This window comes from Hesperophylax consimilis, chromosome 1, assembly GCF_061612785.1.
Source record: "Hesperophylax consimilis isolate HC1 chromosome 1, BYU_Hcon_1.0, whole genome shotgun sequence".
NCBI classification, from domain to species: Eukaryota; Metazoa; Arthropoda; class Insecta; order Trichoptera; family Limnephilidae; genus Hesperophylax; species Hesperophylax consimilis.
The window spans coordinates 32151104-32177326 of record NC_142836.1 but is presented as its reverse complement, the minus strand read 5'-3'; the positions used below and the strand labels follow the sequence as shown (position 1 = coordinate 32177326).

The following is a 26223-nucleotide window of genomic DNA, read 5'->3' as shown; positions in this document are numbered from 1 at the left end:
GCTTGCCAATAAAATAACTAAATGAGATGAGTGGTTTCGCAATGATTGGGGTTCAGCAAGTCGACTAATAAATATTTGAAAATAGTGCACACTAAATATTTCCCATTGTCAAAGTTACATTGCTGTGTGTTATTTACAAGGAAACCTCATCATTTTTTTAGAGAAGAAAATACAAGTCACTTATTCAGCCTCACAAAAATACAAGACACTTATTCAGCCTTAAGAAAATACAAGACCCTTATTCAGCCTCACGAAATACAAGACACTTATTCAGCCTCAAGAAAATACAATACACTTATTCAGCCTCAAAAAAATACAAGACACTTATTTAGCCTCACGAAAATAATTTAAAAAATATATTTTTTAATTTATATAACTTTTTTAGTAACATGAGGGAGAAAAAAATAATTTTTCTGAATAAAAGTTATTCTGGGAAAACCAATAAAATTATAAACATACTATTTTGATAAATACATACAATTTACAAAAAAACATAAGAGTTCTGGTACAAAAAGGAAGTTGAAACTTGCAAGGTTCATTTCTAGGGTTCTAGTTCAGGTCTAGAGAAAGGAATATTTCCAATATTGATTGTAAAGCAGTTGTCACACTAAAAAAATTGCAAATGGTGAACTCTCGTGTTGTGAAATTTGGAATTTCTACATCAGCACAATAACATATTTTCATCTCGCATCTTCATTTGCATTGTGAGCTATGATGCAGCGTTGAAATATCCATTTATGTAACTGCTAAAAAATAAAACAAGACATCTTACTATTAGTATCTAATAAATAAGATACAAATACTGTTGAAAGACAGGTAGTAAACCACTGCTAGGATAATGTAGAGACAGGTAGTAAACCACTGCTAGGATAATGTTGAAAGACAGGTAGTAAACCACTGCTAGGATAATGTAGAAAGACAGGTAGTAAACCACTGCTAGGATAATGTTGAAAGGTAGTAAACCACTACTAGGATAATGTTGAAAGACAGGTAGTAATCCACTAATAGGATAAAAATAAAATTTAAAAGATTTTTTCATTCTTAATTCTTTATTACACATACTCATGTAAAATATATTTATATACAATATTATAGCTTTAATTGTAGGTATATTCAATTAATATTTTATAATATATTATTTTACTTCAGAAAGATGCTTCAAAACAATCATTACAAATAAGACAAGTTTGGTGAAAATTTAGATTTAACTATTTCGCTATTCAAAACAGTTTATCCTAAAATCATTTTGTCAGATCTATCCTTTCGTAAACGCTTACAAATAATGAGATAAAATTGAATTCAATAATCTTAAACATTATTTGAGATAGATTACTGCAGTAATAAATAATAAAATTTTATATCTGTGCTATTAATTTGAAGATTTGAAAAATATGTGTTGTCCAATGAACGAGAAAAACATCACTGCAAATAATAAATCAAACAAGGACGTTGTCAGCCTTTCGTCAAAGATTTGTAACATCATCAATCAGCCTTTAGTCGAAAGATTTCTAATAAAGTCAGCCTTTTGTCGAAAGATTTCTAACATTTTCAGTCTCTCGTTGAAAGATTTCTAACATTGTTAGCTTTTCATCAAAGGATTTCTTACATTGTCGGAATAGAATGTCTTTTTATGAAGCTTACACAAAAATAATAGATTAATGTTAATAACTAACTGTTATTTGTAGCAGTCTTTTATGAAGATTGAGAGGAGGATGATGCTTTCTTCATTTTCTTCCAATTTAAAATTCTTTCTTTGAGTTCTGTGGCTGTAAAGATAAACAAAAAACATTAGCAATTGTAAAATACTTGTAGGAACCAGGCACTTCATATCGAGGTCACCATAATTGGATCGTCTCAAACCCATAGTGTACTAACTCACTTTTTGATTTGAAATGAGGGTAACAAATCCTAACCTAGGTTAGCAAGAGAGAACTATGTTGCTTGACCAATCATAGAGAGTTGTTCAGCACCGTGAACCAATCAGAGTCAAACATTCTTCCATTAGTTCTCCAGCCACACTAAACTAACTCAGTATCCAAGATGGCTTCCCGCATGACAGCTCGCACAACTATCAACATAAATGATGAGTGTTCCACGTCAGACTTCAGTGAATTGTCAGATGAAAATGATAAAACTTATGTTCCTAGTGATTGAGAAGGGAAGATTATTTGAATAATTACTGGTATTTAGAAATAAATCTTATCTTGAACTGAGATCGTTTTAAGTCACTGCAGTCTTCAACCAAAGTAAACTACGTGGTAACAACTTACAATATTATATTTATATATTTCCATAAATAATTGAAAAATTACGTTTTTTGATGAGTGCAGCAGATTTTGTTTATTATTAAGCGTTAATAAGTTAATAAATTTTGGAATGCTCAGACTAAGTGAAATAAAAGTCACATTTTTAAAGTTAGTTCACTATGATTGAAACGAACTAGGAGAAATTTGAAAGCGATAAGACAAAGAAGGCTAGTGTATTTGAATTAAAGAGAAAGCAAAATGTGGATTACTGGACATTGTATTCATATTTGTTTTTCTTCTTCCCTCTCCCAATCCAGCATAACTCCACTGCAATAAATAATGGGATACTAAAATAAGTGAAATTCGCCACTCACTCACATTTTCAGATCGCATTTGCGCTAAAACCACCATCACTAACAAAACAGTGAATGTAGAATGGTTGAAGATGCGTTTAAAGTGTGTAGGGAAATAAAGACCAGGCATTTTGAAGTTCGAGTGCACACTCAACAATGCAGTTGACTTGTATGAAGTGAACCTTAATTAACGACTTTGGGGCAAATATTTCAATCTTAGCAAATGCAGTTTCAACCCAACTGTACCCTAAAGGGCAACAAATTGCACAAGCAAAGAATAATGACATAGTGTCAATATTAGAGTATGTTCCAATGATTCATCACCCAGGTGAACTAACTTTTAATTTTTTTTATTTTTTTGTTTGTTTGTGAAATGTGCTGGAATAATAAATATATGTTCAAAGCTCAAGCTAAACCTTTATCTTAAAAAAAGGCCACAATTTAATTCCATGGTGATTTTTGTATTTACCCAATAAAACCACAAACAAATCCATTGTTTTCTCCAATGTTAAGCGTTTTGACTTAGTTCTATATAGTTTAAGACGATCCAATTGGGATAATGGTTGGTGTTAAGTGCAGAATAAAAAAGATATATCTGATTTGATAAATATACAATTTAACCACATTCACACTTTTCAAAAGCATTATTACTTTATGAAAAACTCGAAGCGTTAAAATTTCTGGTGTAGAAGCCTCATGAGCTGGTTTTACCGTTTTATTTTACGTCCCCACAGTGAAACTAAATAGTAATTCCACCTAAATAATCCGATAGAAATATGGGGAAATGCACACATTATATACTTAAACGATTTATAGATACAGAATAAAATTATTGAAAAAACTCTTCAACTATAACCCAGATACCCCACGCAAAAATTATACCAAGAATTGAAGTTATTAAAAATTGTATGAATATAACATATATGCCTTAGGCGATGCCGTACGTAGTAATGCAAAATCATTTGTTTTTGGTTTGAAAATTTGGTCGCCTAGAAATGTTTCAGATGCTTTAATTAAATACTGCGAGTAGAATACATCTTGGCCTTTGAAATTATCGAGTATTTTTTAGATAAGTCTTTTTATAAGTCCAGAAAAAAATAATGTAAAGGCCTATGAAAACTGCTTTAAAGTACAAAATCTCCTACTTACGAACCCATTTTCGGTTATGATTTTATTGTATAATATGGCAAATTAAGTTATTTATAAAATAATCGAAAAAAAAATTATGCCTGAACATCCACAAAATAAAATAAAAGGCACTTTTTGGCCATGTTTTTTTCATGCATAAATCAAAACAGGCGGATGGTGTTAAGCGGGAATTTAAACCTTATCGCCATCTACGTAAGGGTTGTTATTGATAGCGGCTCAATTTAAAATATTACACGACGTAGTGCATCGCCTTAATCTACATAATGGACTTACACACACATACGGCATTTATAGAAACATCACAAGTACACAAACACTATACAAGACAACATAACACATTGTACACTAATACAGTAAAGACTGAAAGTGGTAAGAGAAGCATAGTCTCCTAAAAACTGACTGAAAAGTCACCCACGGTTCTTTATAAAGTACTTAATAAAATTATGCCTTTAGACCCAGACGAAGTTTGCATTTTCTTAAAAAATTGAATGTGTCAAAGATTGTGTACCAACTCAAATTTAAGTCAAATTTAAGCCAATAAATTTAAGCCAATTTTAAATTTAAGCCAATTTACCAAGTCAAATTTAAACATTACACTAATTGGGGAAACTTTGCTGGGGTAATAACCATTAATAATTTTTGATATTTTACTTAGAAATCAATTAAGAAATCAGTAAATGAAATTAAAATACCTACCTAGAAATAATATAAATTTATCGTCTGTAAGTGGGCTACCCACAGTTTGATAATGCCTTCAGAGGGCGAAACAGCTGTCACGCGTAATAATAATTACACAGCAGAACTTGTTTAAAAATAAACTGTTTTTATAAACCCAATAATAATATTATTGTATATATAAAAAATAAAAAAATAAAATGGAGTTCTACAAATTAAACTTAATAACAATAAATAAATTGTGTACCAAATTTAATACAACATTTTTGATTTCAGTTTTTCAGGGCCGTAAAAAATAAAACTTCTTACATTGAAACCTTCAAGTTTGATTTGAATTGTAAATAAGAGTTCAGTTATAAGTTACCTGGCATGAGTTGATCTTCCCTGAGGGGCTGTCGGCTGAAGGGATCCGTGTTGCTGTTGAGCAAGTGGCGCAGGATGACAGGGCGGTCCATGACCTTGCCGGAGGGGAGGATGACGGGCTCCGCCATCAGGGTATCCATCAGAGGGTCGCGGAACTCTTCCGGGGCGTCAGCATACTCGTCACAACTCTGCTGGTTGCTCACTGAAAACACAATATTTTTAGCAGTACACAACAATTAAGAGATTTGCAGGCAGTGGAGGCCATTGGGGATAGATCGATGAGGAGAGCTTCTTTCAAGAATCAATAGGATTTCCCTTTTGAATCTCTCCTCACATATACCCATATTAGAAGCGATTCTGTTCAGCAATAATATATCCCTCCCCACTGGTAGAACCATAGATAATATAAACCAAAGAAAGATATGGCATGGAAGCATGCCGACTATCGCCGAGCTAAAATTAAACTGCACAGACTATCAAAGTGGCGTAACCAATGAAAGTTTTGCGTTTGGTGTGTAGGTAGAAACAAGTGTGTGCAGGCGGAGTGCCGCTGCGTATAGATAAAATAAAGAATGAAGAAATGACATGTGGGCGTGTATCGTGATACAAAAGTCTGACCATTCTTTGCTTAAATTTCAAATTCATACACAACTCTGTGTTTCCTCATCATTATGAAATTTTAAATTTCGATCAAATGTTATGACGATATACAATGTCAGGCAAGCGCCAGAGAGACAGAGCGTATGCTAAATGGGCTAGAACCAGAAGGTACTACTAAGTCAGTGGCGAAATTGGTTTCCATTCAAATCTACATTACTGATGTGCATTATGTATTCAGTGGTTAATATGATTAAGTGGTAGATATGATTTGTTGTAGTATGGATGAAGGATGTTGGTGACACTTTGGTGCGTGCGGTTTAGCATACCTACATACTACATTGCTTCTGTGCATTAGAGATGGTAACAACGGATTGTCAATCAGACGGACAGCCCTCATAGAGTATAGAATAATTTATTTATTTGGTTTTACGCCCAGCTGGGCTTTTACATGGATTATAAGTACAGTATATACCTAGTGAACTATCGAAAATTATACACAAAGTCTTAAAGCATGAAATAACATTAAACTAAATATGAGTGAAACATGTAACAGTAACATAAAATAATATAGAAACTAGAACAATACTACATATAAGACAAATCACTAAAACTTCATTACCAAAGCTACATACTGTAATTTGTAGGATTAAGTGCTGGTACAGATTTCGCTTAATTCAATAAATGGTGTGAGTAAATATATCAATAGTACCCCTAAACTTGTTGCCTAGATTATGCATCCTACTGGTTGGTGAGTGTGTCTGATAGTTGGTTGTGTATGTGTTGTACAAGAATATTACATTTTGTCTTGTGTTCCTAGTTAGTACATGGAATTTAACAATGGCGACGATGTCAATTAAGTTGTTAATAACTCCGTAATACAACCTGATCTGACATAATTTTCCTATTAGACAGCGTTATTAGATGCAATTGATTCATCAAACTGTTTTAAAAATTACTATGAAAACACTGAAAAAAACATTTATTATTCAAGAACAAAACAAAAACTCGACTGCTGTCATCGACATGTTGTTTTTGACCGTTATTTCTCTATGGGCAGACCTATTGGCGTTTTGGCCACACAGATAGAAAAATAAAATAAAATTTATGTTGAATATTTTTTCGAAATTTCACGCTGATTTCAGATATGTGATTAGTTTTTTTCTATCACGTCAGGTTTTTATGGGTTTTAAGTTTTACTAAAATGTTTATTAATTCATATTTATTTGTGAGTCATCATTGATTTTTTGATTATCCATTCCAGTGGCGGCTCGTGACTTTTGGGTTACTAGAGTGCTAATATTACAAAAAATGGCTTAATTGATGTTGTTGTAGCTGAAAACGATTTTTATTTTTTTTCGAAAAATTGATTTTTTGTATGAAGATTTTCAGGAATTTCGTGCGGCGCACGGCTATACTGAAATTTCCTGAAAATCTTCATACAAAAAATCGATTTTCGAAAAAAAATTAAAAATCGTTTTCAGCTATAACAACCTCAGAAATGCCATTTTTTATAATATTAGCACTCTAGTACACCCAAAAGTCACGAGCCGCCACTGATCCATTCCACTTGGTCATAGGGCTCCTACTAGGACTGCTAGCCGCTTGGTCAGCCTTCAAGAATGTTGTCGAGAATTTTCCTGTACTCATAAAAGTGAAGACCATATCAGCATTGTGTCTGAAATGCTCATGGCCTATAAAAATATGGGATGTAACACGTCACTAAAAATACACTTCCTTCACTCTCATTTGAATTTTTTCCCCCAAAATATGGGAGATGTCAGTGGGGAGCACGGCAAACGATTTCACCAGGACATTGCGGCTATGGAAAAGTGATACCAAGGAAAGTGGAGTCCATCTATGCTAGCAGACGATTGCTGGACCCTGCAGAGAGACGCTCAAGATACTCACAAGCGCAAATCAGGAGCAAAAAAAATTAAATTGAATTAGTTTTGAAATTTTGTTAAGTAAGTACCCGTCATACTATGGAAGAATAATGTAAAAAAACTTTGTTAAATTATAAAAAAACCTGACCTATCAAATTTTTTTTTTATTCATTTCGTGTTTATGGATACTAAATACATATAAAAAAATTAGCTATGCTTAAGGGACTGCACTTAAAAAAGTAAATGTCGACCAGTGTAAGTAATGGAAAATTTTCACCGAGGGGTCACGATAATTATTTCCCCACATAATGTATTAAAGTATTATTTCTACAGCTCGGACAAACATTATAATTTTCGAACCAGATTCAAAGGAGTGTTTGTTTTACTGACCTGCAATATCATTTGCTTTCTCTATAAGCAGTTTGAACATTTCTATTTCCACGGGAGTTTTGATGAAACATCTCTCCATTTTTAAAACGGCATCTCCAAAGAAGTCCTTGTTAAATGAGCGCTAAAAAATACAAAAAATAAATGAAATCCATCATTATTAGAATGTAAGAATTATGTACATACCATTATCCAGATCCAATAAATCCAATCCAATAAACTGAAATTAGGATCTGCCTCCAAACTAAACATTGTAACCCTGTGAAGGATTAGAGAGGATCTTGCAAAATGACATGGTTAACCTTTCCTTATATGTGGTGTGTATTTACTACACATTGCTTCTAATAACTTTACTAACTCTATAAATGTAATAAATTCTGGGTTCAGATTTTAGGTATTCCTCTGCTATACATTTATGCACTGAATTAAAAAAATAATATTTTACGTAGTTTTCAAATTCAATTAAAAATCAGAGTGTTTTGTTAAAAATCGGGAAAAAATACACCAATACAATCAACGCTATTGATGTCCCGCTTTAGTTCGCTATGCGGGAACATGAGAAATCCACACGTCCGCAGTTGTATTTAGACCATCGATACCTACGACCGCACAGCTGTGTGTGTGCGTCCAGCGCCCATCCAGCACCTGCAGCCAGTCGGTCGCGGGCAGTTGTTAGATAAGGACTCCTCGCACATTTGTTTAGCATCTGCCGATGGTTTTTTTTAGTGTTTTCAGCAATTAATTACAATTATTATAACTTTTAATATAAAATATAATAAACATAAGCGATTAACTTTGAATATTCATATTTTTCCGATAAGCACCGGAACGCGTTGATTTTTTTTAGTCCAGTAAGGGAAAGGTTAACCAATTGTCAACACAACTTGTCCATAAATAACAGGTTTTTAAAATTGATTTTTTATGTGAATACTGCACAAGAGTACCAATTGCTCCCTACTTTCAGGAGTCAATGGGTCTTTGGTATCTTTAAATAAATGTATGTTGTGAGGCTGAAGGGAGTGGGTAGGGGAGGTTTGGGAAGTATCTGGCTATGCAGATCTAAAGACGGCTAAAGCCATTTCAAGCAACATTTCGATGTGAATGGTGTTTTTTCACCAGGGCAATACAGAGAGTATCTACACTATTTTTCTACAAAAATGTTTGCATTTAATTTTACCTCATCAGCTGCCAGAGCCGCTGCGAACTGCGGACAATCCAGGTGAAGGTAGATTCCCACGAGCTGACTGAGCAGTCTCCGAGGGTCCCAGCCATACTTCTCCGGGCGACGAACCTGCATGAAGTTAATACATACTTGTAATGTTGGTTGAATATGAATCTTTACTTCTACTGAAAGTAAAATCTTTGATACTTTGGATAACAGAATACAGAATAACATTGCACAAAAAAACCTTTAAAAGAGCATTACAGTTTTTTTGCTGCTAATGAGATTGGTTTTTCACAAAATTAATACAGAATGAGCTCCTATTGTGAAAATTAAGATTATCAATTACATTTCTGTTACATGTAAGCATGGTTTCATCGGGGATATCAAAAGATACTATTTAAAAAAATTTAATAATCATTTAATAGTTATTTAACACAAAGTATACCTACCACAATAAAATTTGTGATAGTCCATATATGTGTGTGAAGTATGAGTAAAGTAATATGTGTATGCTTGTACTAGTAAGTCATAGTATGAGAAGTGTATTTTCAGAGGTAATGTATATAGCTCGCGATTCTGTGCTTTGGCGTATTCCGCTATTCCAGCTCGTCCCGCGTTTACCCAAAGTAAGCTAGTTTTTTTTCGATAGCAACCTTCTTTGCTAGGTAAAATAAGCGTTTATTTGTTAAGGTTAAATATTCCGATATATAGACTGGTGTACGCGGTCCGGAGAGGCCTATGGATCTCGTGTTGAGTTTTTCTTCCTTAGAAACAGCATTCAAACTGTACCTTTTTACACAGCTTAAAAAAAAAATCATCTCTTAAGTGTACGTGTTTGAACGGCATGATTATAGGTCTGGTTTTTGTTGTTTTGTTTTGAATTTTCCTACCAGAAGCCTTAAAGCTGGTCTCAATAACGTTTCTCGTAGTGGTTGTGTTTACTTCATGACTTATGTTGAATACGATATTTTGTAAATATTCTCCTTCAACTTCTGGTATTCCTCTTATTTCAGCAACAAAATTATTTTGTTGGCGTACTTGATCGATTTTAAATTCGAGCATTACTAATTTTGCTTCAAGTTCCATTTTTTTGGACGGAATCTATATTTTTCAGTTTTTCCATTGATTTTTTCAATTCATCCTCAACTATAGTGCTTACTTCTATTTTTAGTGGTGTAACTTCTGCCTCCAGTTTTTCAACCTTTCGAAGACGATTTTCTATGTTGGCAATTTTTTTTCGGAATGCTTCGACTTCTTGGTGGCAGCTGTTAACAGATTTTTGCACCCCGGGAAAGTTGGGAGAACTCGAGAGACCGTGCAAGGAAATTATTTATAGTATTTATAGGAGATACTGGTCTTACTATGGACGAAGGCCGTCTAAGTAGCGTAAGACAGGGACGCCTGGAGACTATGTGTCGAAGAAGAGATGAGAATCTACTTCTTCATTTTGAATAATATGTATAGCCTTTCTTACCTTGAGATTTTTGCATTTGGGTCCGCACAGCTGTTGGAGATTGAAGTTGAGCATCGAGCTGAGGCGATCTACGAGCTCTGGACGCAGGAAAGGTTCTTTTATATCAACGGTTAAGTAGTCAAACATGTCCACTGTTTCCCTGGAAAAAATATGTAAAGGCAATGTCAGATAGGTTCAGATAAAGATTGTAGTTGATGAAAATAATATTGTAAATGAAAAAGAAACATTGGTAGCTTTCTGGATTATTTTATTTTATAGTTTATTTATTAAATACACAGTTGTACATGTGAATTAATTAACATTTAACACGGTGAATATAAAATAAACAGTAAAGTTTCATTTACAATCTTTTGTTTATGGTTTCAGATTTGGAAGCAAGTAGGTAAAACATTATAATATTACTACATAGTATAACTCTTCAGGTCTCTGACATATTGACCATTACATTTCTTAAAGATGCTGTCAGAAAGTCAAAGATTTTGTGTATTTCTGCTTCTCAATAAAATCTAAATATTATGGGATATTATTAAAGGAATGTATCCAATAACTAATGACTGTTTTTGAAAGATGATGATGCGCCTTCAAATTTAATTATTAGAAATAAAGATTAAATGTATTATAAACTAAAATAATTTTTTTTACTGCCACCTCACTTTTTTGTAATTTCATATAATTTTTTTCTTAAATTGCAGTCGGAACCTTTGGTTTCATAGAGGTGTATACTTTAACCCTAGATAACTAATCGCTCGTTGAGGCGACGACGCGCTACTCAGCGAAATTAGAAATCACCTACTTCCCCCAGCTCCCCGACCTTGACTCTTTCATTACCTTCCTAATTTGAGTAAACAGTGCAGCACGTGACGCGATTGCGGCCACACGCATACTAGGACGTGCCCTATGACCATCTCGTCGTCCGCTGGACGAAAGTTTAGTTATAACAACAATTTTTATTGTTAAGGTACGTACATTCATATATTCTTATATTTATTGTTAATGTTGGCGAATCTTCTACAATAGAAGCTCCGGTTCCATCTACTTCAAATGTGCCTAAAATTTTCTACCTGTGTCCATCCAAGGCCCGGAGGATGACCAAACACCGTTGCACCAGATGTAGAAAGGCTATTTGTGGTCCACATAATGTTGACATGTGTGGTCACTGTGTAGACTGATATTTTGTTATTAATTTGTTCATTATAAACCTTACTTTTATGCCATGTAACAAGTTTCTATCTTAATTAAATATTTTTGATTTATTTCTAGTGTTTTATTGCGTAGTCCACTCGACGAAAGTGTAGTTACAATGAAAACAGTTTAGTTATCTAGGGTTAATTATTCTGTGATTAACTTCTATACAGTAGAACCCCGTTAATTCGAACCCCGATAATTCGAAAAAACGCGTAATTCGAAATTTTCGCAAAAAAAATTTCCGCTGAAAAATTTTTTCATACAAAATTTTTTTTAATTCGAAATTCGTTAATTCGTAATTCGAAATTTATTTTTGCGAAAATAAATCATAATATTTCGTAAATCTGAATCTAAAAGTCAGCCGTGGCGGTAAAACGCCGAAAAATGTATTTTTACGTGGTTATACATCGTCCTAATTAGTATTATTATTTTGTAAATCTGAATCGATTTACACTGAAATGTCGTATTTTTTCAAATTTATTTCGAATATCCGAGTTTAAAGGGCCGAGAAAATACATTTTACGCGGATATATGTCGTAGTTTTACGAGTTTACGCCAAATATCTGCATTTAAAGGGTCGGCCGCGACGAAACTCGGCCGCGTAATTTCGATTTACGCGTAAATATATCGTATTTTTACTAACTTTACTTCGAATATCTGCGTTGAAAAAATACGGCGCGACGGATATTGGCCGAAAAATTTCGATCCATGCCGAAATATGACATATTTTTACGAATTACTTCAAATATCTGAACTTAAAAGGCCGGCCGCGACGAAAAACTGCCGACAAAATTCGATTTACGCGGAAATATATCATATTTTTACTAATTTATTTCGAATATCTGAATTTTAAGAGCCGGCCGCGACGGAATACGGCCGCGAATTCTCGTTTTACGCGGAAATATATCGTATTTTTACGAATTCAAATTCAGATATTTGAAATAAAGGGCCGGCTGTGACCGAAATCGGCAGCAAAATCTCGATTTACGCGTAAATATATAGCATTTTTACGAATTTATTGCGAATATCTGAATTTACAGGGCCGGCCGCTACGGTAATCGACCGCGAAAATAAAGAAATAATTGGTATTAATACGAATTTACAATAAAATACCACCCGGATTTGAAGAGGCGGCCGAGAAAATCGATTTTCGCGGTTTTTTTTTCTTCTTTTTTTTCATAAAATTTCGAATTACGTGGGAATTCGTTAATTCGAAATTTGATGTCCGCTGGATTTCGAATTAACGAGGTTCTACTGTATTTGAATGTAAAGCTTGGTATTTTTTCTTTTGTCACCGTTTAGTTCAGATTACTAAAGGAGACAACGATTTCTATGGGACCATATAAGCTGTTCCAAAAAGAGAACAAATTGACTCTATAGGTAATGGCTGTTTGTTCAAAAACTGAACAGATTAGCCTGAGGAGTTATGTAAAAAATGAATGAAAAGAATAGATAAACAATAAATAAATAATTGTTTGATTTTAGTACATTGTATGTAATGTTAATTTGATTTTGAAGCGTATTAAGGGTACATTGGAAAATATCTATATATCTTAACGTATTGCAGATACGTCCGAGTAAAAGTTTGTGTGTATTTCGATTTGAATGTTGTATATAAAATAAGGTGTTCGATCTGGTATTGCGTTCAGGGCAACGAAATGCAATCCTTTTCAATAGAGTTGGGGAGTCAATAAGACAGTTCACAATCTTATACACAAATGTTTTCTTCGTTTGCAAAGAGTAATAGGGCTACACTGATGATTTTCAAAACAATATGACTGGTGTTTAAAAAATTTTGTTATTGTGAATATTTTCAATTCGGTTAATATGTATAAGTTTAGTATTGAGGATTCCTAATGATAGATGCAAATTCGAGATAAGATGTTACATATGTAATAATATTAAAATAATTGGATTCATTCTTTCACATCAAATGAAAGTTTCTAATAAGAGCAGCTGAAAGTTAGGTTTTTTAAATTTAAAACTAATTTTACTGTATATTTTGAGTAAAAAGAACACTATAGAAATGATTTACGTAAATTATTGTTATAGATTAAACTATCTAAATTTAATGTAGACCTCTCACTGAAGTACCACTTAATTGCACTATAATAAATATAATCATAAAACCAAAGTACGTAATCCAGATAAGTAGATGACAAAGAGCAAGTGATCATGACTTTGTTTCCAAGGAGACCGTTCAAACACATTGGTAAAGCCCACCTTGCTAAGGTCAGGTAGAAGCTACACTGTTTCTCTTCATATAGGAGTCAAATAACTTGTTTCTCCAAGGAACATAAGCATCAAACTGACATATGCAATCTCCGTTAGGCATCTATCCCGTATCATCTGATACAGAGCAAGAATGTGATTATGATTACAGCAGTACATGCAAGCTTCAAGGAGACCATGCAAATACATTCCTTAAGATTCATCTGGCTAGGTTCAAATACGAACACTACCGTCTCTCGTATTGTGTGGGGGCATGATGCCGCTTGATGAGAAAGTGCGACAGTCGCGGAGCAAGGAAATTACTTATTACCACAGTCTTAGTTTAGAAGAGTACCGTGAGACTAGGTTCAGGTAGGAGCGGCACTGTATCTCGGCCTGCTAATGGTTGGCGGAGAGGTCACAGATTAAGGAAATAATTTATTACTACGGTCTTCATCTGACGGAAGACAATACATTGGTGAGACTCACCTGGCTAAGGTCAGATAAGAACGGCACTGTCTCTCGTCATGAATGAGGGCGCGTGTTCGTGCCTGCTGTTGGTCTGAGGGGAGACGCTGCCAGTTCTCCGTGTCCGCCGCCGCCTCCTGCGTCTCGTGGATCCGCTTCAGGTACTGCAGGCACTCATCCAGCAGGAAGGTGGTGTCGTTCATCAGCATGTTGACGAAGCGGACAAACTGGTCACCCGAACGGGACTCGTCGATCACAGCCTGCTTGTGGATAGGGCTGGCCCACATACCCTTGAGGATGATACTTATGTGGTATCTGAGAGATTTAAAAAAAAATTATTCACTCAATTGTTAGAAAAGGTTTAGGGGTCTACATATTTGTCGTTTTCAATTTATTTACTTTAGAGTGGCACTTGTAGCATTTACCGCTCTTTGGGTTAAGTTTGTCAGTAATACAGAACTAAAAGGTGTATTAAGTTGCTTCTTAAGCTCGGCTTGAGAGATATTCTTGTTGCTATCAGGTAGGTTTTCTAACGCAATCCGAGTTAATATAGTTAATAAATATACAGTGTCATTATATTTAGACCTGCCATTTAACCCCACTGGTTCGGAAATGGTAAGAAATTGACAAAAACCGCAGACCCTGCACAATGTCCCACGATGGCTACGCTGCAAAAGCTGCAAGTTGTGGTGAATGTTACTTTTCTGCGAGTGCAGTAAATTAAAAAAAAAAAAATTAAATAAATGTAGAGTAAATTAAAAAGTGCAAATCATGCAAAAATATTTAAAAAGGTAGACGATTTATGCATGAAACTTAGATGTGCACGGCAGTGTCAATCAACTCCTCCTACACAAAGAAAGACACCAAGTATACAGTCAGTATATCCAGCTTAACAATTTGGGAGGCTGGTTTGAGTACCGCCACCCCGGGAACCATTTATTGGATAACCAACACCTCTGCCGTAGGTCACCCCAAGTGGTTCGCTATGTTTGGTGATTTAGCAGGGGTGCCCGGGTTCAACGGGTAAGGTATGCAGGTTGCGCTTGCCCACCAGCTGTGTGGCGAGCTGGATTGGGAGGACCCTTTGACCTCTCCAACTGGTTTCTCTTGACCCATCGCCTTACTGGACATACTGGTCCCTCGATTCTTACCCAACCCTCGTACCCTTTTCCTTCTGAGAACTTTCTCTCCTTCCTTTCATTAAAAAGACTCCCAAAGATAATGTGAATCACATAGTTTGTTTTTGACCCAAAAATTTTGGCAAGGCTACTTTAATTTAATTAATATTTATAAAAATAATATAACCTTATTGTAAATTTGTCATAGAATTCAGTGCTTTGTCCGGTCGTTTCAATTTCTGTGTAGAATTTCATGAGGGCTCGGGGCAGTGACCTCTGGGAGACGGGGTGCGCCATCACTCGCGTGTAAATATTTTCAGTACGGAGAGATATGGCCGGGTCCATCACAAAAAGGACCTCCACAATCTTAGCCACCAAGTACGGGTTCTTAATCCTATGTCCATTGCAAACGGCCACCAGCAGCCACGTCAGCAGGGAATCTTCCATGTAGTCCAACACCACTTTCCTGACAAATCTATTAAAAAAGAACAACAAAAACAGGCATTAATAGCAACCATTAACCTGTCGCATACGTGTATATATTCATCGGTGGCATCATGCATGCATCAATGAAGTTTCACTAAAACATAAACATTGTGTTAAAATGTGTCGCATGATTGACTTAAATATGCTAATGTTGTAAGGGTTGACTTAGATTGAGTTGGATAGCCAGAATGACAAACTGATATATAAAATACTGAGGCATTATGTTCGTTTGCCAAATTCGTCTCGCTTATAGTGGACAACATGGTGATTGGTTTGTGTGTAGTGCTCGAACCCAGGCTAAGTAAAGCCATCCGTTAGAATTGCAGTTCTCAATAATAAGAGTAGAGATCAAAATTTTATCAGTACCTAGTTAAGAAGTTTCGTTATTCATAATCATTTCGGAACCCAAGAATGTCTTTCTACAACAAAAATACTGGGATGACTAAGAAGGATGTGGCTTACACTGCCACGGAAACTAAAAACACAGTGTCTTTCTTGAGACTCTCAAGGAAGATGTTGTGATTTTATTTACATATTGTATAGTGAATGTCTTTCTACATAAAATACCGGCAACTATGTTAGTTAGGCAGAAAATTTATAACGATTTTTCTTAGCAAAATGTTGTAAATAAGGTAAAGGCATACTGAGAAGGGTGTGGCTTATACTGCTATGGTAACTAAAAACACAGTTTCTTCCCTGAGACTCTCAAAGTAGACGCCATGTTATTATTTCCTACGGCAGTATGATAGTCCCAAAGAGATGTCATATGTGACGTCTTCGTTCTAGTATCTTCTGTTTTTTTTTCATTTAAAGGTGTGAGAAGGAAGAGGACGATCGTCGATGACGTATATACGACCTCACCCTGGGACTACTTTATTATAAAGAGATAAGAGAAAATCAACGGCACGGTGAGGATTAAGAAACATTAATCTACTGATTCATATGTTGGGTGGGGCTAGTGATAAGTAAACCCGGTAATTTATTTTTCAAAATCGGGAATATCGAGGGAATTTTAATATAAATGAAGAATGACTTTTCTCCTACAACGAAACATAACAATATTTAAAATGTATCATATTAAATATAATATGCTGAAGACAGAACTTTTATAAATTTTTGGAAAATACTGAATAGTATCGAAGACACAGACCGTCAAAATGTGGATATTTGCGGCCAGCTGATAAGCATGTGTTGTCAAGGTACATATAAAGAATGGCGCATCAGTACTGCAGCACTGCTATTCGAATAATGAATTGTGTCTCGTGTGACATAATGAGACACAAATGTTTTTTTACTTTACTCAAGTTCACTTTGAACGTGCATAACTTCATAATTTTTGGAGAAAAATTAATTTACTTTCATTATAAATTTTTTAAATATACATAATACATTTACAGAATAACTTCCTTTGAAAAAAAAAAATTCCTGACTTTGGAAATTTATATTAGGTTGGGGAATATTCTCAGGTGCACTTACGTGGGGCGAGGTTTGTAGCATATTTATGGAAAAATACATTTTCTATAAAATGATGAAATTAGTTATCATAACTAACTAACCATGACACATTTCGGCACGGGGATAGGAAGAGATTGTCTCATCGATGCATTTATCATAAGACTAATAATTGGTACGTAACAAGATCACTCACTGCATGGCGAAGAGTAGGAATTCTGCAATGTCCTCCACATACCACTCGGGCAGGGCACTGAAGGGGTCTGTCATGGCGTCAGCGGGCTCGCTCATGGTCATCTCCCCAGTCCTCAGCTTGCAGTCAGGGTCCAACAGGTCCAGGAGCATACTGCCTACAGACCCGTAGAACTGGAGGGAACGTCTCATCAGATTGTCTTCCAGTAATCCAGTTACTGAGCACTGCTTGGACCTGTAAGAAATGGGTGACTATTGTAATTTCAAATTGTTGGGTTAAGACGTAACTATTCTGCTTAGAACAAATTCTTTTTGCTACAATAGTGGTAACGTTTTGGTAATGTTTTTTCCATTTTTATGCATTCCATTCGGTTACTTTTACGTTTCACATAAATTTCCATTACTAGAAGCAAGGATTTTTTTCAATGCAGAAATTATGGGACTAATTCCCATAATATTTGTGTACTCCTCATTGCAAAAAAACTAATGAAGGATAATAATCACGCCGAGTCATGGACATCTTCAATTTATCACTTAATAAATACAAAAGATTGATGCTGGGACAGTACAGTTACATATAAAGAAGTACAAATTGTACAACAGTAATAGAATAATTATTAATTACACAGAATTTTATAAACTATTCATAATATATTATAATAAAACAAATAAAAAACTTCATTAAAACAATTATATAACAATAATATATTATAATAAAACAAACTTCAATAAAACAAATAAAAAACTATTCATATGTAAAAGCTCCTAAAAAGGGGTGTTAATAAATAAATATAGTCATGGAAATAATGAATTCCATATCAGAAATGTTAAACGTGGTTTTATCAATGTTGGTCCAAATTTACGTAAAAACTGTATATTTTCCAAAAATATAATACATAAGCTATTCAAAGCACTACAAATTTAATCTTGCAAACCTAAAATTAATTACAAAATCCGACTTTGAGACAGAGATGGTAAAAGCACACAACCTTTTGAACAAAATATGTATACAGGTTCGACAATTGCATTTGGACAAAATAATTTAAATTTGCATGTTAAAATTATTCCAATATTCTATAACTAGCTAACGTGTACCCAGTGTTGCTCGGGGTTTTCCTTAGGAGATAGACATATCCAATCACGGACTTTTCTGTAGGCCTTTTTAAAATATTGGCCAGCGTTAGCAACGTAAGCGCGCGAAAATATTTTTTTACGACTTGATTAAAAAACATCGACTTTTCTCTACTTTCTATAAATGTAATATGCATGTATTGTATATATAAACCTTCCGGAAGAAATTCTCTAAATGATAGTGAAAACCCTATCAAAATCCGTTGCGTAGTTTAGAAGAACTAAGCGCACAAACAGACAGACGCGGATAGCGACTTTATTTTATACTATTTAGAGATACATAACCAAAATGGTGACATAACAAAAACGCAATGTACAAACTTTGGCGAAAATGACCATTTGTTAAAATAATTGTTTGAAATGGCGGATAAGAAAAAAATATCCTGACAATATTTGAAAATCTCCTACTACCACCACAGCAATGGGAAAATATTGCTTGTGTTGTGATGGAGGACTTAGCCATCCGAGGAATTAAACACACTACGCCTAGGTACCCAATGTGATGTCAACTCAGCCACCGATCGGTCATTTCTCGGTCATGCCTTTTGACTTGACGCTTACATCTTTTGTTCAATTCTCGGTTTCTCGAGACACCTAACATATTCTTCCACTGTGGTTCCAGGGCTAACATCTCTTCGGCGAGCTTTTGTTTAAATAGTTGTTTGAAATTGTGAGTAACTTACCGTGTAAGTCTTTTGACTTGACGCTTCCATCTTTTGATCAATTCTCGGTTTCTCGCGGCAACTAACATATTCTTCCACTGTGGTTCCATCGCTAACATCTCATCGACAAGCTTTTGGAGATCTCGAAGGGTTCTGTAACACAATAACGTGAACATAAGTATCTCTCCTCTATTCTAGAATGGATGTTACTATAAAATCAGTTAATTACCTGATTCTTCTTTGATGATTTTGCAAAGCAGGGAGCAGGGCGACATGGTGAGCATAGAGTGTCAGGAACCAACATTGAGTTTGGAATTTTGGTTCTTTCCATACATTTGCAGGGTCTTTATCTAAGAAGAAAAAATTTGTCAGATTCAAAATGTCAATCAGTAAGGTACAAAATTAGTTGATAATAAACAATACTCACTAAGCTGTTGGACCCAGTCAGAAGCCTCTTGGTTGGTGAACCAGAGGCGAGTATCATTTTGGGTGGAGATCAGACTGTTAGGGTGGAAGGCGTACAGAGGGTCCACTCTCTCCAACTTAATTCTTACAGATAACAGTTGTAAAACTGATAAAACATTAAGCATAAAGCCATCACCTGGTTATAAACAATAAAAAGTCCTGTTAAAAGAGCATTCACTGGTAAGAGTACATATTTTGTTTGTGTTTTGTTTTATTCTCACCTGCTAAAGATCGTTCTTCTGATTGTAATTGTGTCCTTTTTTCATTGTGTTTCAAGATATTGGCGAAGTACTGTAATAAGGGAACCCGCGCCGGACTCAGCAGCATGGCGTGACACGTCCCGTGCAGCACCATGCGCGTGTGCTCAATGTCCTGTTGCAAGGCAAAGGCCAGCGATTTGTCTCCCGATACTCCATTTGCACCGCTGAATATTTTGTCCGCTAATCTAGGATTTTCTTCAGAGAATAATGAAACAGAAAAGAAATTTCCCAAAAAACTGGTTTTAGCGATTTCCCGCCCGGGAACAGCGGAGCACGGCTCAGGGTTGAAGTCTGGCAAAGAGGCTATGAGGCCCGCCACGGGCCGGATGGTGTGCGACGGGCCGCATCTCAGTTCGGCAAGTTCTCCCAGTGCCTCGAGCGGCCTCACATGCTCCTGATCCGCCACCGATGCCTTCTGCATTGCTTCCATGACACCGCGTAAAATAGGTATAAAGATACAATTAAAAGTAGTTTCGTCACTGTAAGTTTGTTCAGCCAATTCGGGCATTAGTCCTCTAGGAATACCGTTTGTAAGTATGTAGGATGTCAGGAGAGAAATGCGAGGTGGATTTTCTGCAAAAATTTTTCCTTGCAATATTAAAACTAGGTGACGAACGAGAGACGTGCGTAAATCTAACAGTACCCCGCTCAGGGGAGGAAGGGAACTCTTCTTGGGGTGTTGTCTCTCTTCTGTAGTCACATTCATGTAGCAGCGCAGGAGATAGGTGACGGCGCGGGCAGAGGGCTCCACCACCAATACCGGGGAAGCCTCAGTCTCCGAGTCCGGTCTCACATCCATGGGCTGCTCTCCCGTGTCTTTATTGATCACATCCAGCATTATATCGTCACTAGCCACGGCAGCGGTATCTATATTTGTGGCTGTGACTGTGTAGTTGAAAGGATCATTTCCATCTGATATTAATGACAGAATTTCCATTATAGACTGAGATGTTATTTCGTCTAAGCTCAATGAAGAGTTTTCCAAAAGCAATGCAGCTACTGACTGTAAAAAGTAACCTCCTGAAACGTAATACAATTATATTAAATTATCTTTAATTGCTTAACATTTTCCTGACATAATAAATAAAATATATAGGGTAGGTACATAAAAGAATTACAACATACCGTGACAATGATCGGCCCAGGAGACCTGCAGTACTCTGGCAACTACAGTCCTTAGCTGCTCCTCCGACATCTCAGTTCCGCTGACCGTGCGCGCCCGACTGTTGCGAACTTCACTCATTATGGAGTCTTCCACCTTATGATACAATTATTAATATACTAATTATATATTTAATATCACAAGTCACTCAAAATAAACATAGTCGGTTGGTGTAAAACTTTGTATGCCACTGATGAACTCCATAACACAATTTGCACGCAATAACATTTTGTAAATATAAGTTAAGAAAATGAATGTTAATAAGAATGTCAGTATGTATAAGTGTGTATACATGTCGTGGGATTAAATTGTAGACATAATGCTGAATCGGTGATTGATAGCATGACTTGTTTGTAAAAAAAACTCCACATTATAAAAATGTGAGTTAACAATTTATTATTTTACAAAAAATGCAATAACTAAGGACGGGTTGTTTCACAGAATTTGTGAAACAACTGGCCCATGATGAAATAATAACAGAACTTGAATTTTAACTTTGAAATTTGATCAATTTTTAAAAATCTGCGAAACTACTAGTCCTTAGCAATGTATTTGAATATTTATATAATAAACTTACCTCCATGACTTCAGTTGCAAAATCCTGTTCTCTAAAACTGTCTTTGTCAAAATGTGGGGTCTCGTCGATATCCATGTTGATAGAATCCTCCCTAACAAACTTAGAACTTCCCGGAGAATTGTCACCATCGTACTCAACGGAAGGTTGCTCATTCTTCTGGTTCACTATGGAAGGGTTGGGCTCTATGGTGCACACATTCACCTCCACGCCCTGTTCCAAGGCTTCTGAATGTGGGTTATTACTTTCCATGGTATTCATTAAGCTACCGTCTTCGGTTATTAAGAGAGGTCTGGTCAGGCGAGGGGATTGACGAGGATGCACCGAAGTCAGGTGAATGGCACTCAAGTTACTGTATCCTCTACTTTGAGATATATCCGAAAGCTTAGTGTCGGGGATTTCTTCCAGGAGATTGGAGTTATTGGACTTCTCGGTGACTATAATGCCGCTGGAGTTCAGACCGGACTTGTCAGACACTGTAGTGCTGTGGGTGTCACTCTGTATGAGCTTGGAGTGCTGCTTCTGTACATTCAGGTCATTGACATTCTCGTCAGTGGGAGATGCCAGGGAGGCCCTCGCCTCTTCAGCATCCAGAGCCACGGCCGTTGGGGTCGAGGCGGACACCATCGGGCCATCGCTCGAGCCTCCTGTCAGGCGGGCCAGTCTTCGTCTCCGAATCTAAAACCATTCGCAATATACATTTAAGAACCAACCCGAGTTAATTGTCACCATCTTCGAAAAGCGAAAAGTGAAAACAACAATATTTAACTTGTCTTTGTTACGAAAGGACGCATCGTCATGACTGGCAATTGCGACCGTCTACGACGCCAAGGTTAGTAATCACAACAAATATTTTAAAAGATCGTTTTCTCACCTCTTCTTGACTTAGTTCGCTCATTTTATAGACACTGCAGAATCAAAAGATATAAAGTATAATTATAAATCCAGAAAGTCGGGAAAAGCGTGCTAATGCCACTTTATTGTCTATTTGTCCACAATCCGATACGTCAGTCTACATCCAGTCAGTCACCTCTCAACAGCTGAGACGATTATATTAAAGTTAGACTGCTTTGTTATGCGAAGCTAACAAGAAATTTCTCAAACAAACTCCAATTCCATGTACATTCTAAGCGACGGCGATTGCTGCACCACCTGGTGGATACATTTTCACTTAAAATGTAATGTCTCTTTCTTTTCATACCAAGTGATATATTTCCATCTCTATATATTAAAATCTATTGACGTATCGATAAAAGCGGGTAATTCAAAAAAGTTAATTGTCAGTGAAATTTAATATATTCAAATAAAAAACACCCCAAAAACAAATAACAAAAATATTTTTTTTATGATCATATGGTGGATTCGAAATTTGACAGTTGAAGAATTCTGGGGTGAAATGCAGATCACGCCAAACTCTGGGAATTGAATAAAAATGCACTTTCTAGATGAGAAAAGTGTGTAGAAACTCATTAAAAAAAGAATTAAGGCGCGGAAGAATAAATTGAGGGAGATACAGCCGATCAAAGTTTAATAAAATTGCACTTCGCGATCTGAGGGTAATATTCGGTTTATGGGAGTATAACCGAAATTGAACTTGATTTAGACTAATTTAGGGCTGGGGAATCCGAATCTGAAAGAATTAGGTGGGGGTCGGCACTATTAACTGAGTTATAGGGTTTTGAAACTTCGTACGCGATACATAGGAACCATGTTTTATTTGTCAATTATGACTTAAGAAAATCAAATTAGCAACTATTTACTTTTGAAATTTCAGTAGTGCCAACCAAAAAAAAAAAGTGTTGCCATATAATAATAATATTTTTTTACAAAATAGGTTAGGTGTTTAGTTTGGGTTAGAGTAGGCAGAAGAACATGGGAAAAATGTATTAGAATTAAATCACAAACCAGTCTATACAAACCTAGCGTAGCCCACAAACTACTTGAAAACTGGGATATAACTCTAAAGGGGACGCGAGCAGGCGTTATTAAAGGGGCAATTTTGTGTAACAGGAAATAACATGGAAAAAAGGTATTAGTATTAAATCACAAACCGTCTATACAAACCTAGCGTAGCCCACAAACTACTTGAAAACTGGGATAAAACTCTAAAGGGGACGCGAGTGGGCGTTATTAAAGGGTCATTTTTTTGTTATAGAAAATCACAGTTAGGTTAGGTTATATATATACATAAATTAAGTATTTACAAGATTTTAAATAATAAACTACCAATCTGGCAAATGATATTTAATTTTTAGAATTTTCCATGCATTGATATTATTATATGGCAACACTTTTTATTTTTTGGATGGCACTACTGAAATTTCAAAAGTATTAAAAGTTTTTAATTTGATTTTCGTGACAAAATATGGCGGCGGACTGTCCGAATATGGTGATAATATCAGATCGCGAAGTGCAATTTATTAAATTTTGATCGGCTGTATCTCCCTCAATTTATTCTTCCGCGCCTTAATTATTTTTTTAATGAATTTCTACACACTTTTTTAATCTAGAAAGTGCATTTTTATTCAATTCCCAGAGTTTGGCGTGATCTGCATTCCTCCCGAATTCTGTTGCTTTTTTCCGTTCGAATACGAAAATATATTATTTTACAGCCTTTTGTAGATTAAAACTATAATTTTTTGTTCTTTTTGATTGCCTTTATTGCTGACGTTATATATTACTTTATTTATCCAGTATGTTATTAAATCGTTTTGCTCTTAACATCGTTGCCTTTTAGCCCTGATGGCCTTTGCCATGGGGAAGAAGCCGCCAGATCCCGTCCCCCCTGACCCTGACCCTATTAATTTTGAAAACGATATTGTTAGCGAGGTAGGAATATTGACGGATTCCTTTACTCCAAAAAAAAGATAAGTTAGCGTCCTACCGAAAAAAGAATCTTCTCGGGTCACAGTTACTGTAGAGACAGTCGCTCCTCCACTCGTTACACTGTACCTAACTTTAGCAAAAGACCCCTTCATCATGTATGTGCAAAACAACTCACAAGGCTACTCTATGCATCCCCTTGGCATTTCCTCAGGTGGTATCAGATCGAAGGAAAGATTCCTCATTTGTGTAGAGTTTACAACTGCACTCAATGCCAATAAATTTCTAAATTCCATTGACTACCTCTCTGCCAAAAATTACAAGGCTTACATCCCTTCATTTAATATCTCGCGCATGGGTCTATTGAGAGGTATCCCCACAGACCTATCCGAGGAAGAAGTCATTGCGGAACTGATTATCCCAGCATCTTCAGGAAAAGTTTTAAAGACTAGGCGGCTTAACTACAAAGATAGAACTTCTGATTCTATAGTTTGGAAACCCTCCTAAATTGCAGTTCTTACATTTGAAGGTCAATCTGTTCCCTCTCAAGTGTATCTTTTCCACAACTCACTCCCAGTGGAAATTTATTCATACACGACAATTCAGTTCTTTAACTGTTGTCAGTTCGGCCATTCCAAGCATGGTGTCGTTCTTCTCCTCGCTGCTTTTAAATGTTCAGTAAGTCATCGAGCATGCTAATGCCCCTCTCCTTCCCATCCCCCTACTTGCATCAACTGCTCAGGCTCTCACACAGCCATAAATCCATCCTGCCCTGAACTTCCACGCCAAAAAAACATTAGAAGTTATATGGCTTCCAATAGCGTATCACACTTCCATCCTTCTAAAATAATAGCTACCTCTAAAAAACCTTGTATCAGAGAGGGTGAGATACACAAGACTGTAAAGGACCGGAAGAGAGAATGTGCAGTCTATGTAGCCGCTGTAGAGTCGGTCCGATTGCTTGCGAGGCTCTTTCTATTGACGTTTCCGGGTCTGGTCCAAAGAGGTAGCGAAGTCCGTGGTCCAGGATAAGGCGAGGGTTAGAAGAGAAAGAAAGCGAGCAGAGGCAGAAGTTGGAGTGAGGTAGAGGGAAGAGCACAGAGAGTTGTATGTGATGGTTGCTGGTGATCGACGAATAAAGACTGTCTTAGGGTTTTGTGACCCGTTTTTACCGGAGCAGAACGCAATGACGGCGTACGGCCGGTTCACTTTCTCTTTAAACCCTCTCTGTCTGCTTGCTTTCCTCTAGCCCCACTCCAACGTTTTATTTATTTACTTTTTACAAATAACATACAATTCAGTTTTACAATGACAACAACAATGTTAAAACATACATAATTGGGAGTCGAGCCTGTAGAACTGGTTCCCGCTAGGCCACCTGATCAGGTCCGTGGTCGAGCTGAACCCCGCCTTAGGCTCGCGTTCCTTTACGTGACCATATCATACATGCTGACATGGTCCTGTAGTCAGCATGTTGGTTACAAATCTTTTGCTGAAATCGCCTCTCATCCTCCGCTATCTCAAAACAGTAATTTATTTTTTTATATATATGGCACAAAGTGTGCCATCAACAAAGGTAAGAATAGTGAAAGTATAAAAACTCAAACAAAAGTATAAGCAACGTATAAGTAACAAGCATAAAATGTAAGAGTTCAACAACTCAAAGAAAGGTTTAAAGTAACAAGTACAAAGTGTAAAAGTACAACAACTCAAATAAAAGTATAAAGTAACAAGTATAA

At 36.0% G+C, this 26223-nt stretch overlaps 1 protein-coding gene across 1 annotated transcript; it reads right to left on the bottom strand.

The window, feature by feature from the left end:
• Positions 1-1019: 1019 nt before the first annotated feature.
• Ube4B (Ubiquitination factor E4B) lies at positions 1020-22721 on the bottom strand. Its single transcript, XM_089632668.1, has 15 exons — positions 22536-22721; positions 21665-22339; positions 21051-21183; positions 19887-20945; positions 19628-19801; positions 19430-19550; positions 19222-19353; positions 17412-17642; positions 15465-15752; positions 14181-14474; positions 10296-10434; positions 8834-8947; positions 7660-7780; positions 4788-4988; positions 1020-1766 (listed from the first exon to the last, which is right to left on the bottom strand). Exons 1-15 carry the CDS (start codon positions 22557-22559, stop codon positions 1693-1695), a joined length of 3780 nt encoding a protein of 1259 aa, XP_089488794.1. The 5' UTR covers positions 22560-22721; the 3' UTR covers positions 1020-1692.
• Positions 22722-26223: the final 3502 nt, after the last annotated feature.

Coding starts and splice junctions, on each gene's coding strand:
- Ube4B (XM_089632668.1), bottom strand. CDS start 22,559: ATGAGCGAACTAAGTCAAGAAGAG. Junction 20,946..21,050: donor CTGGGCCGATCATTGTCACG/GTATGTTGTAAT, acceptor ATTACGTTTCAG/GAGGTTACTTTTTACAGTCA. Junction 8,948..10,295: donor CCAAATGCAAAAATCTCAAG/GTAAGAAAGGCT, acceptor AACTTCATGCAG/GTTCGTCGCCCGGAGAAGTA.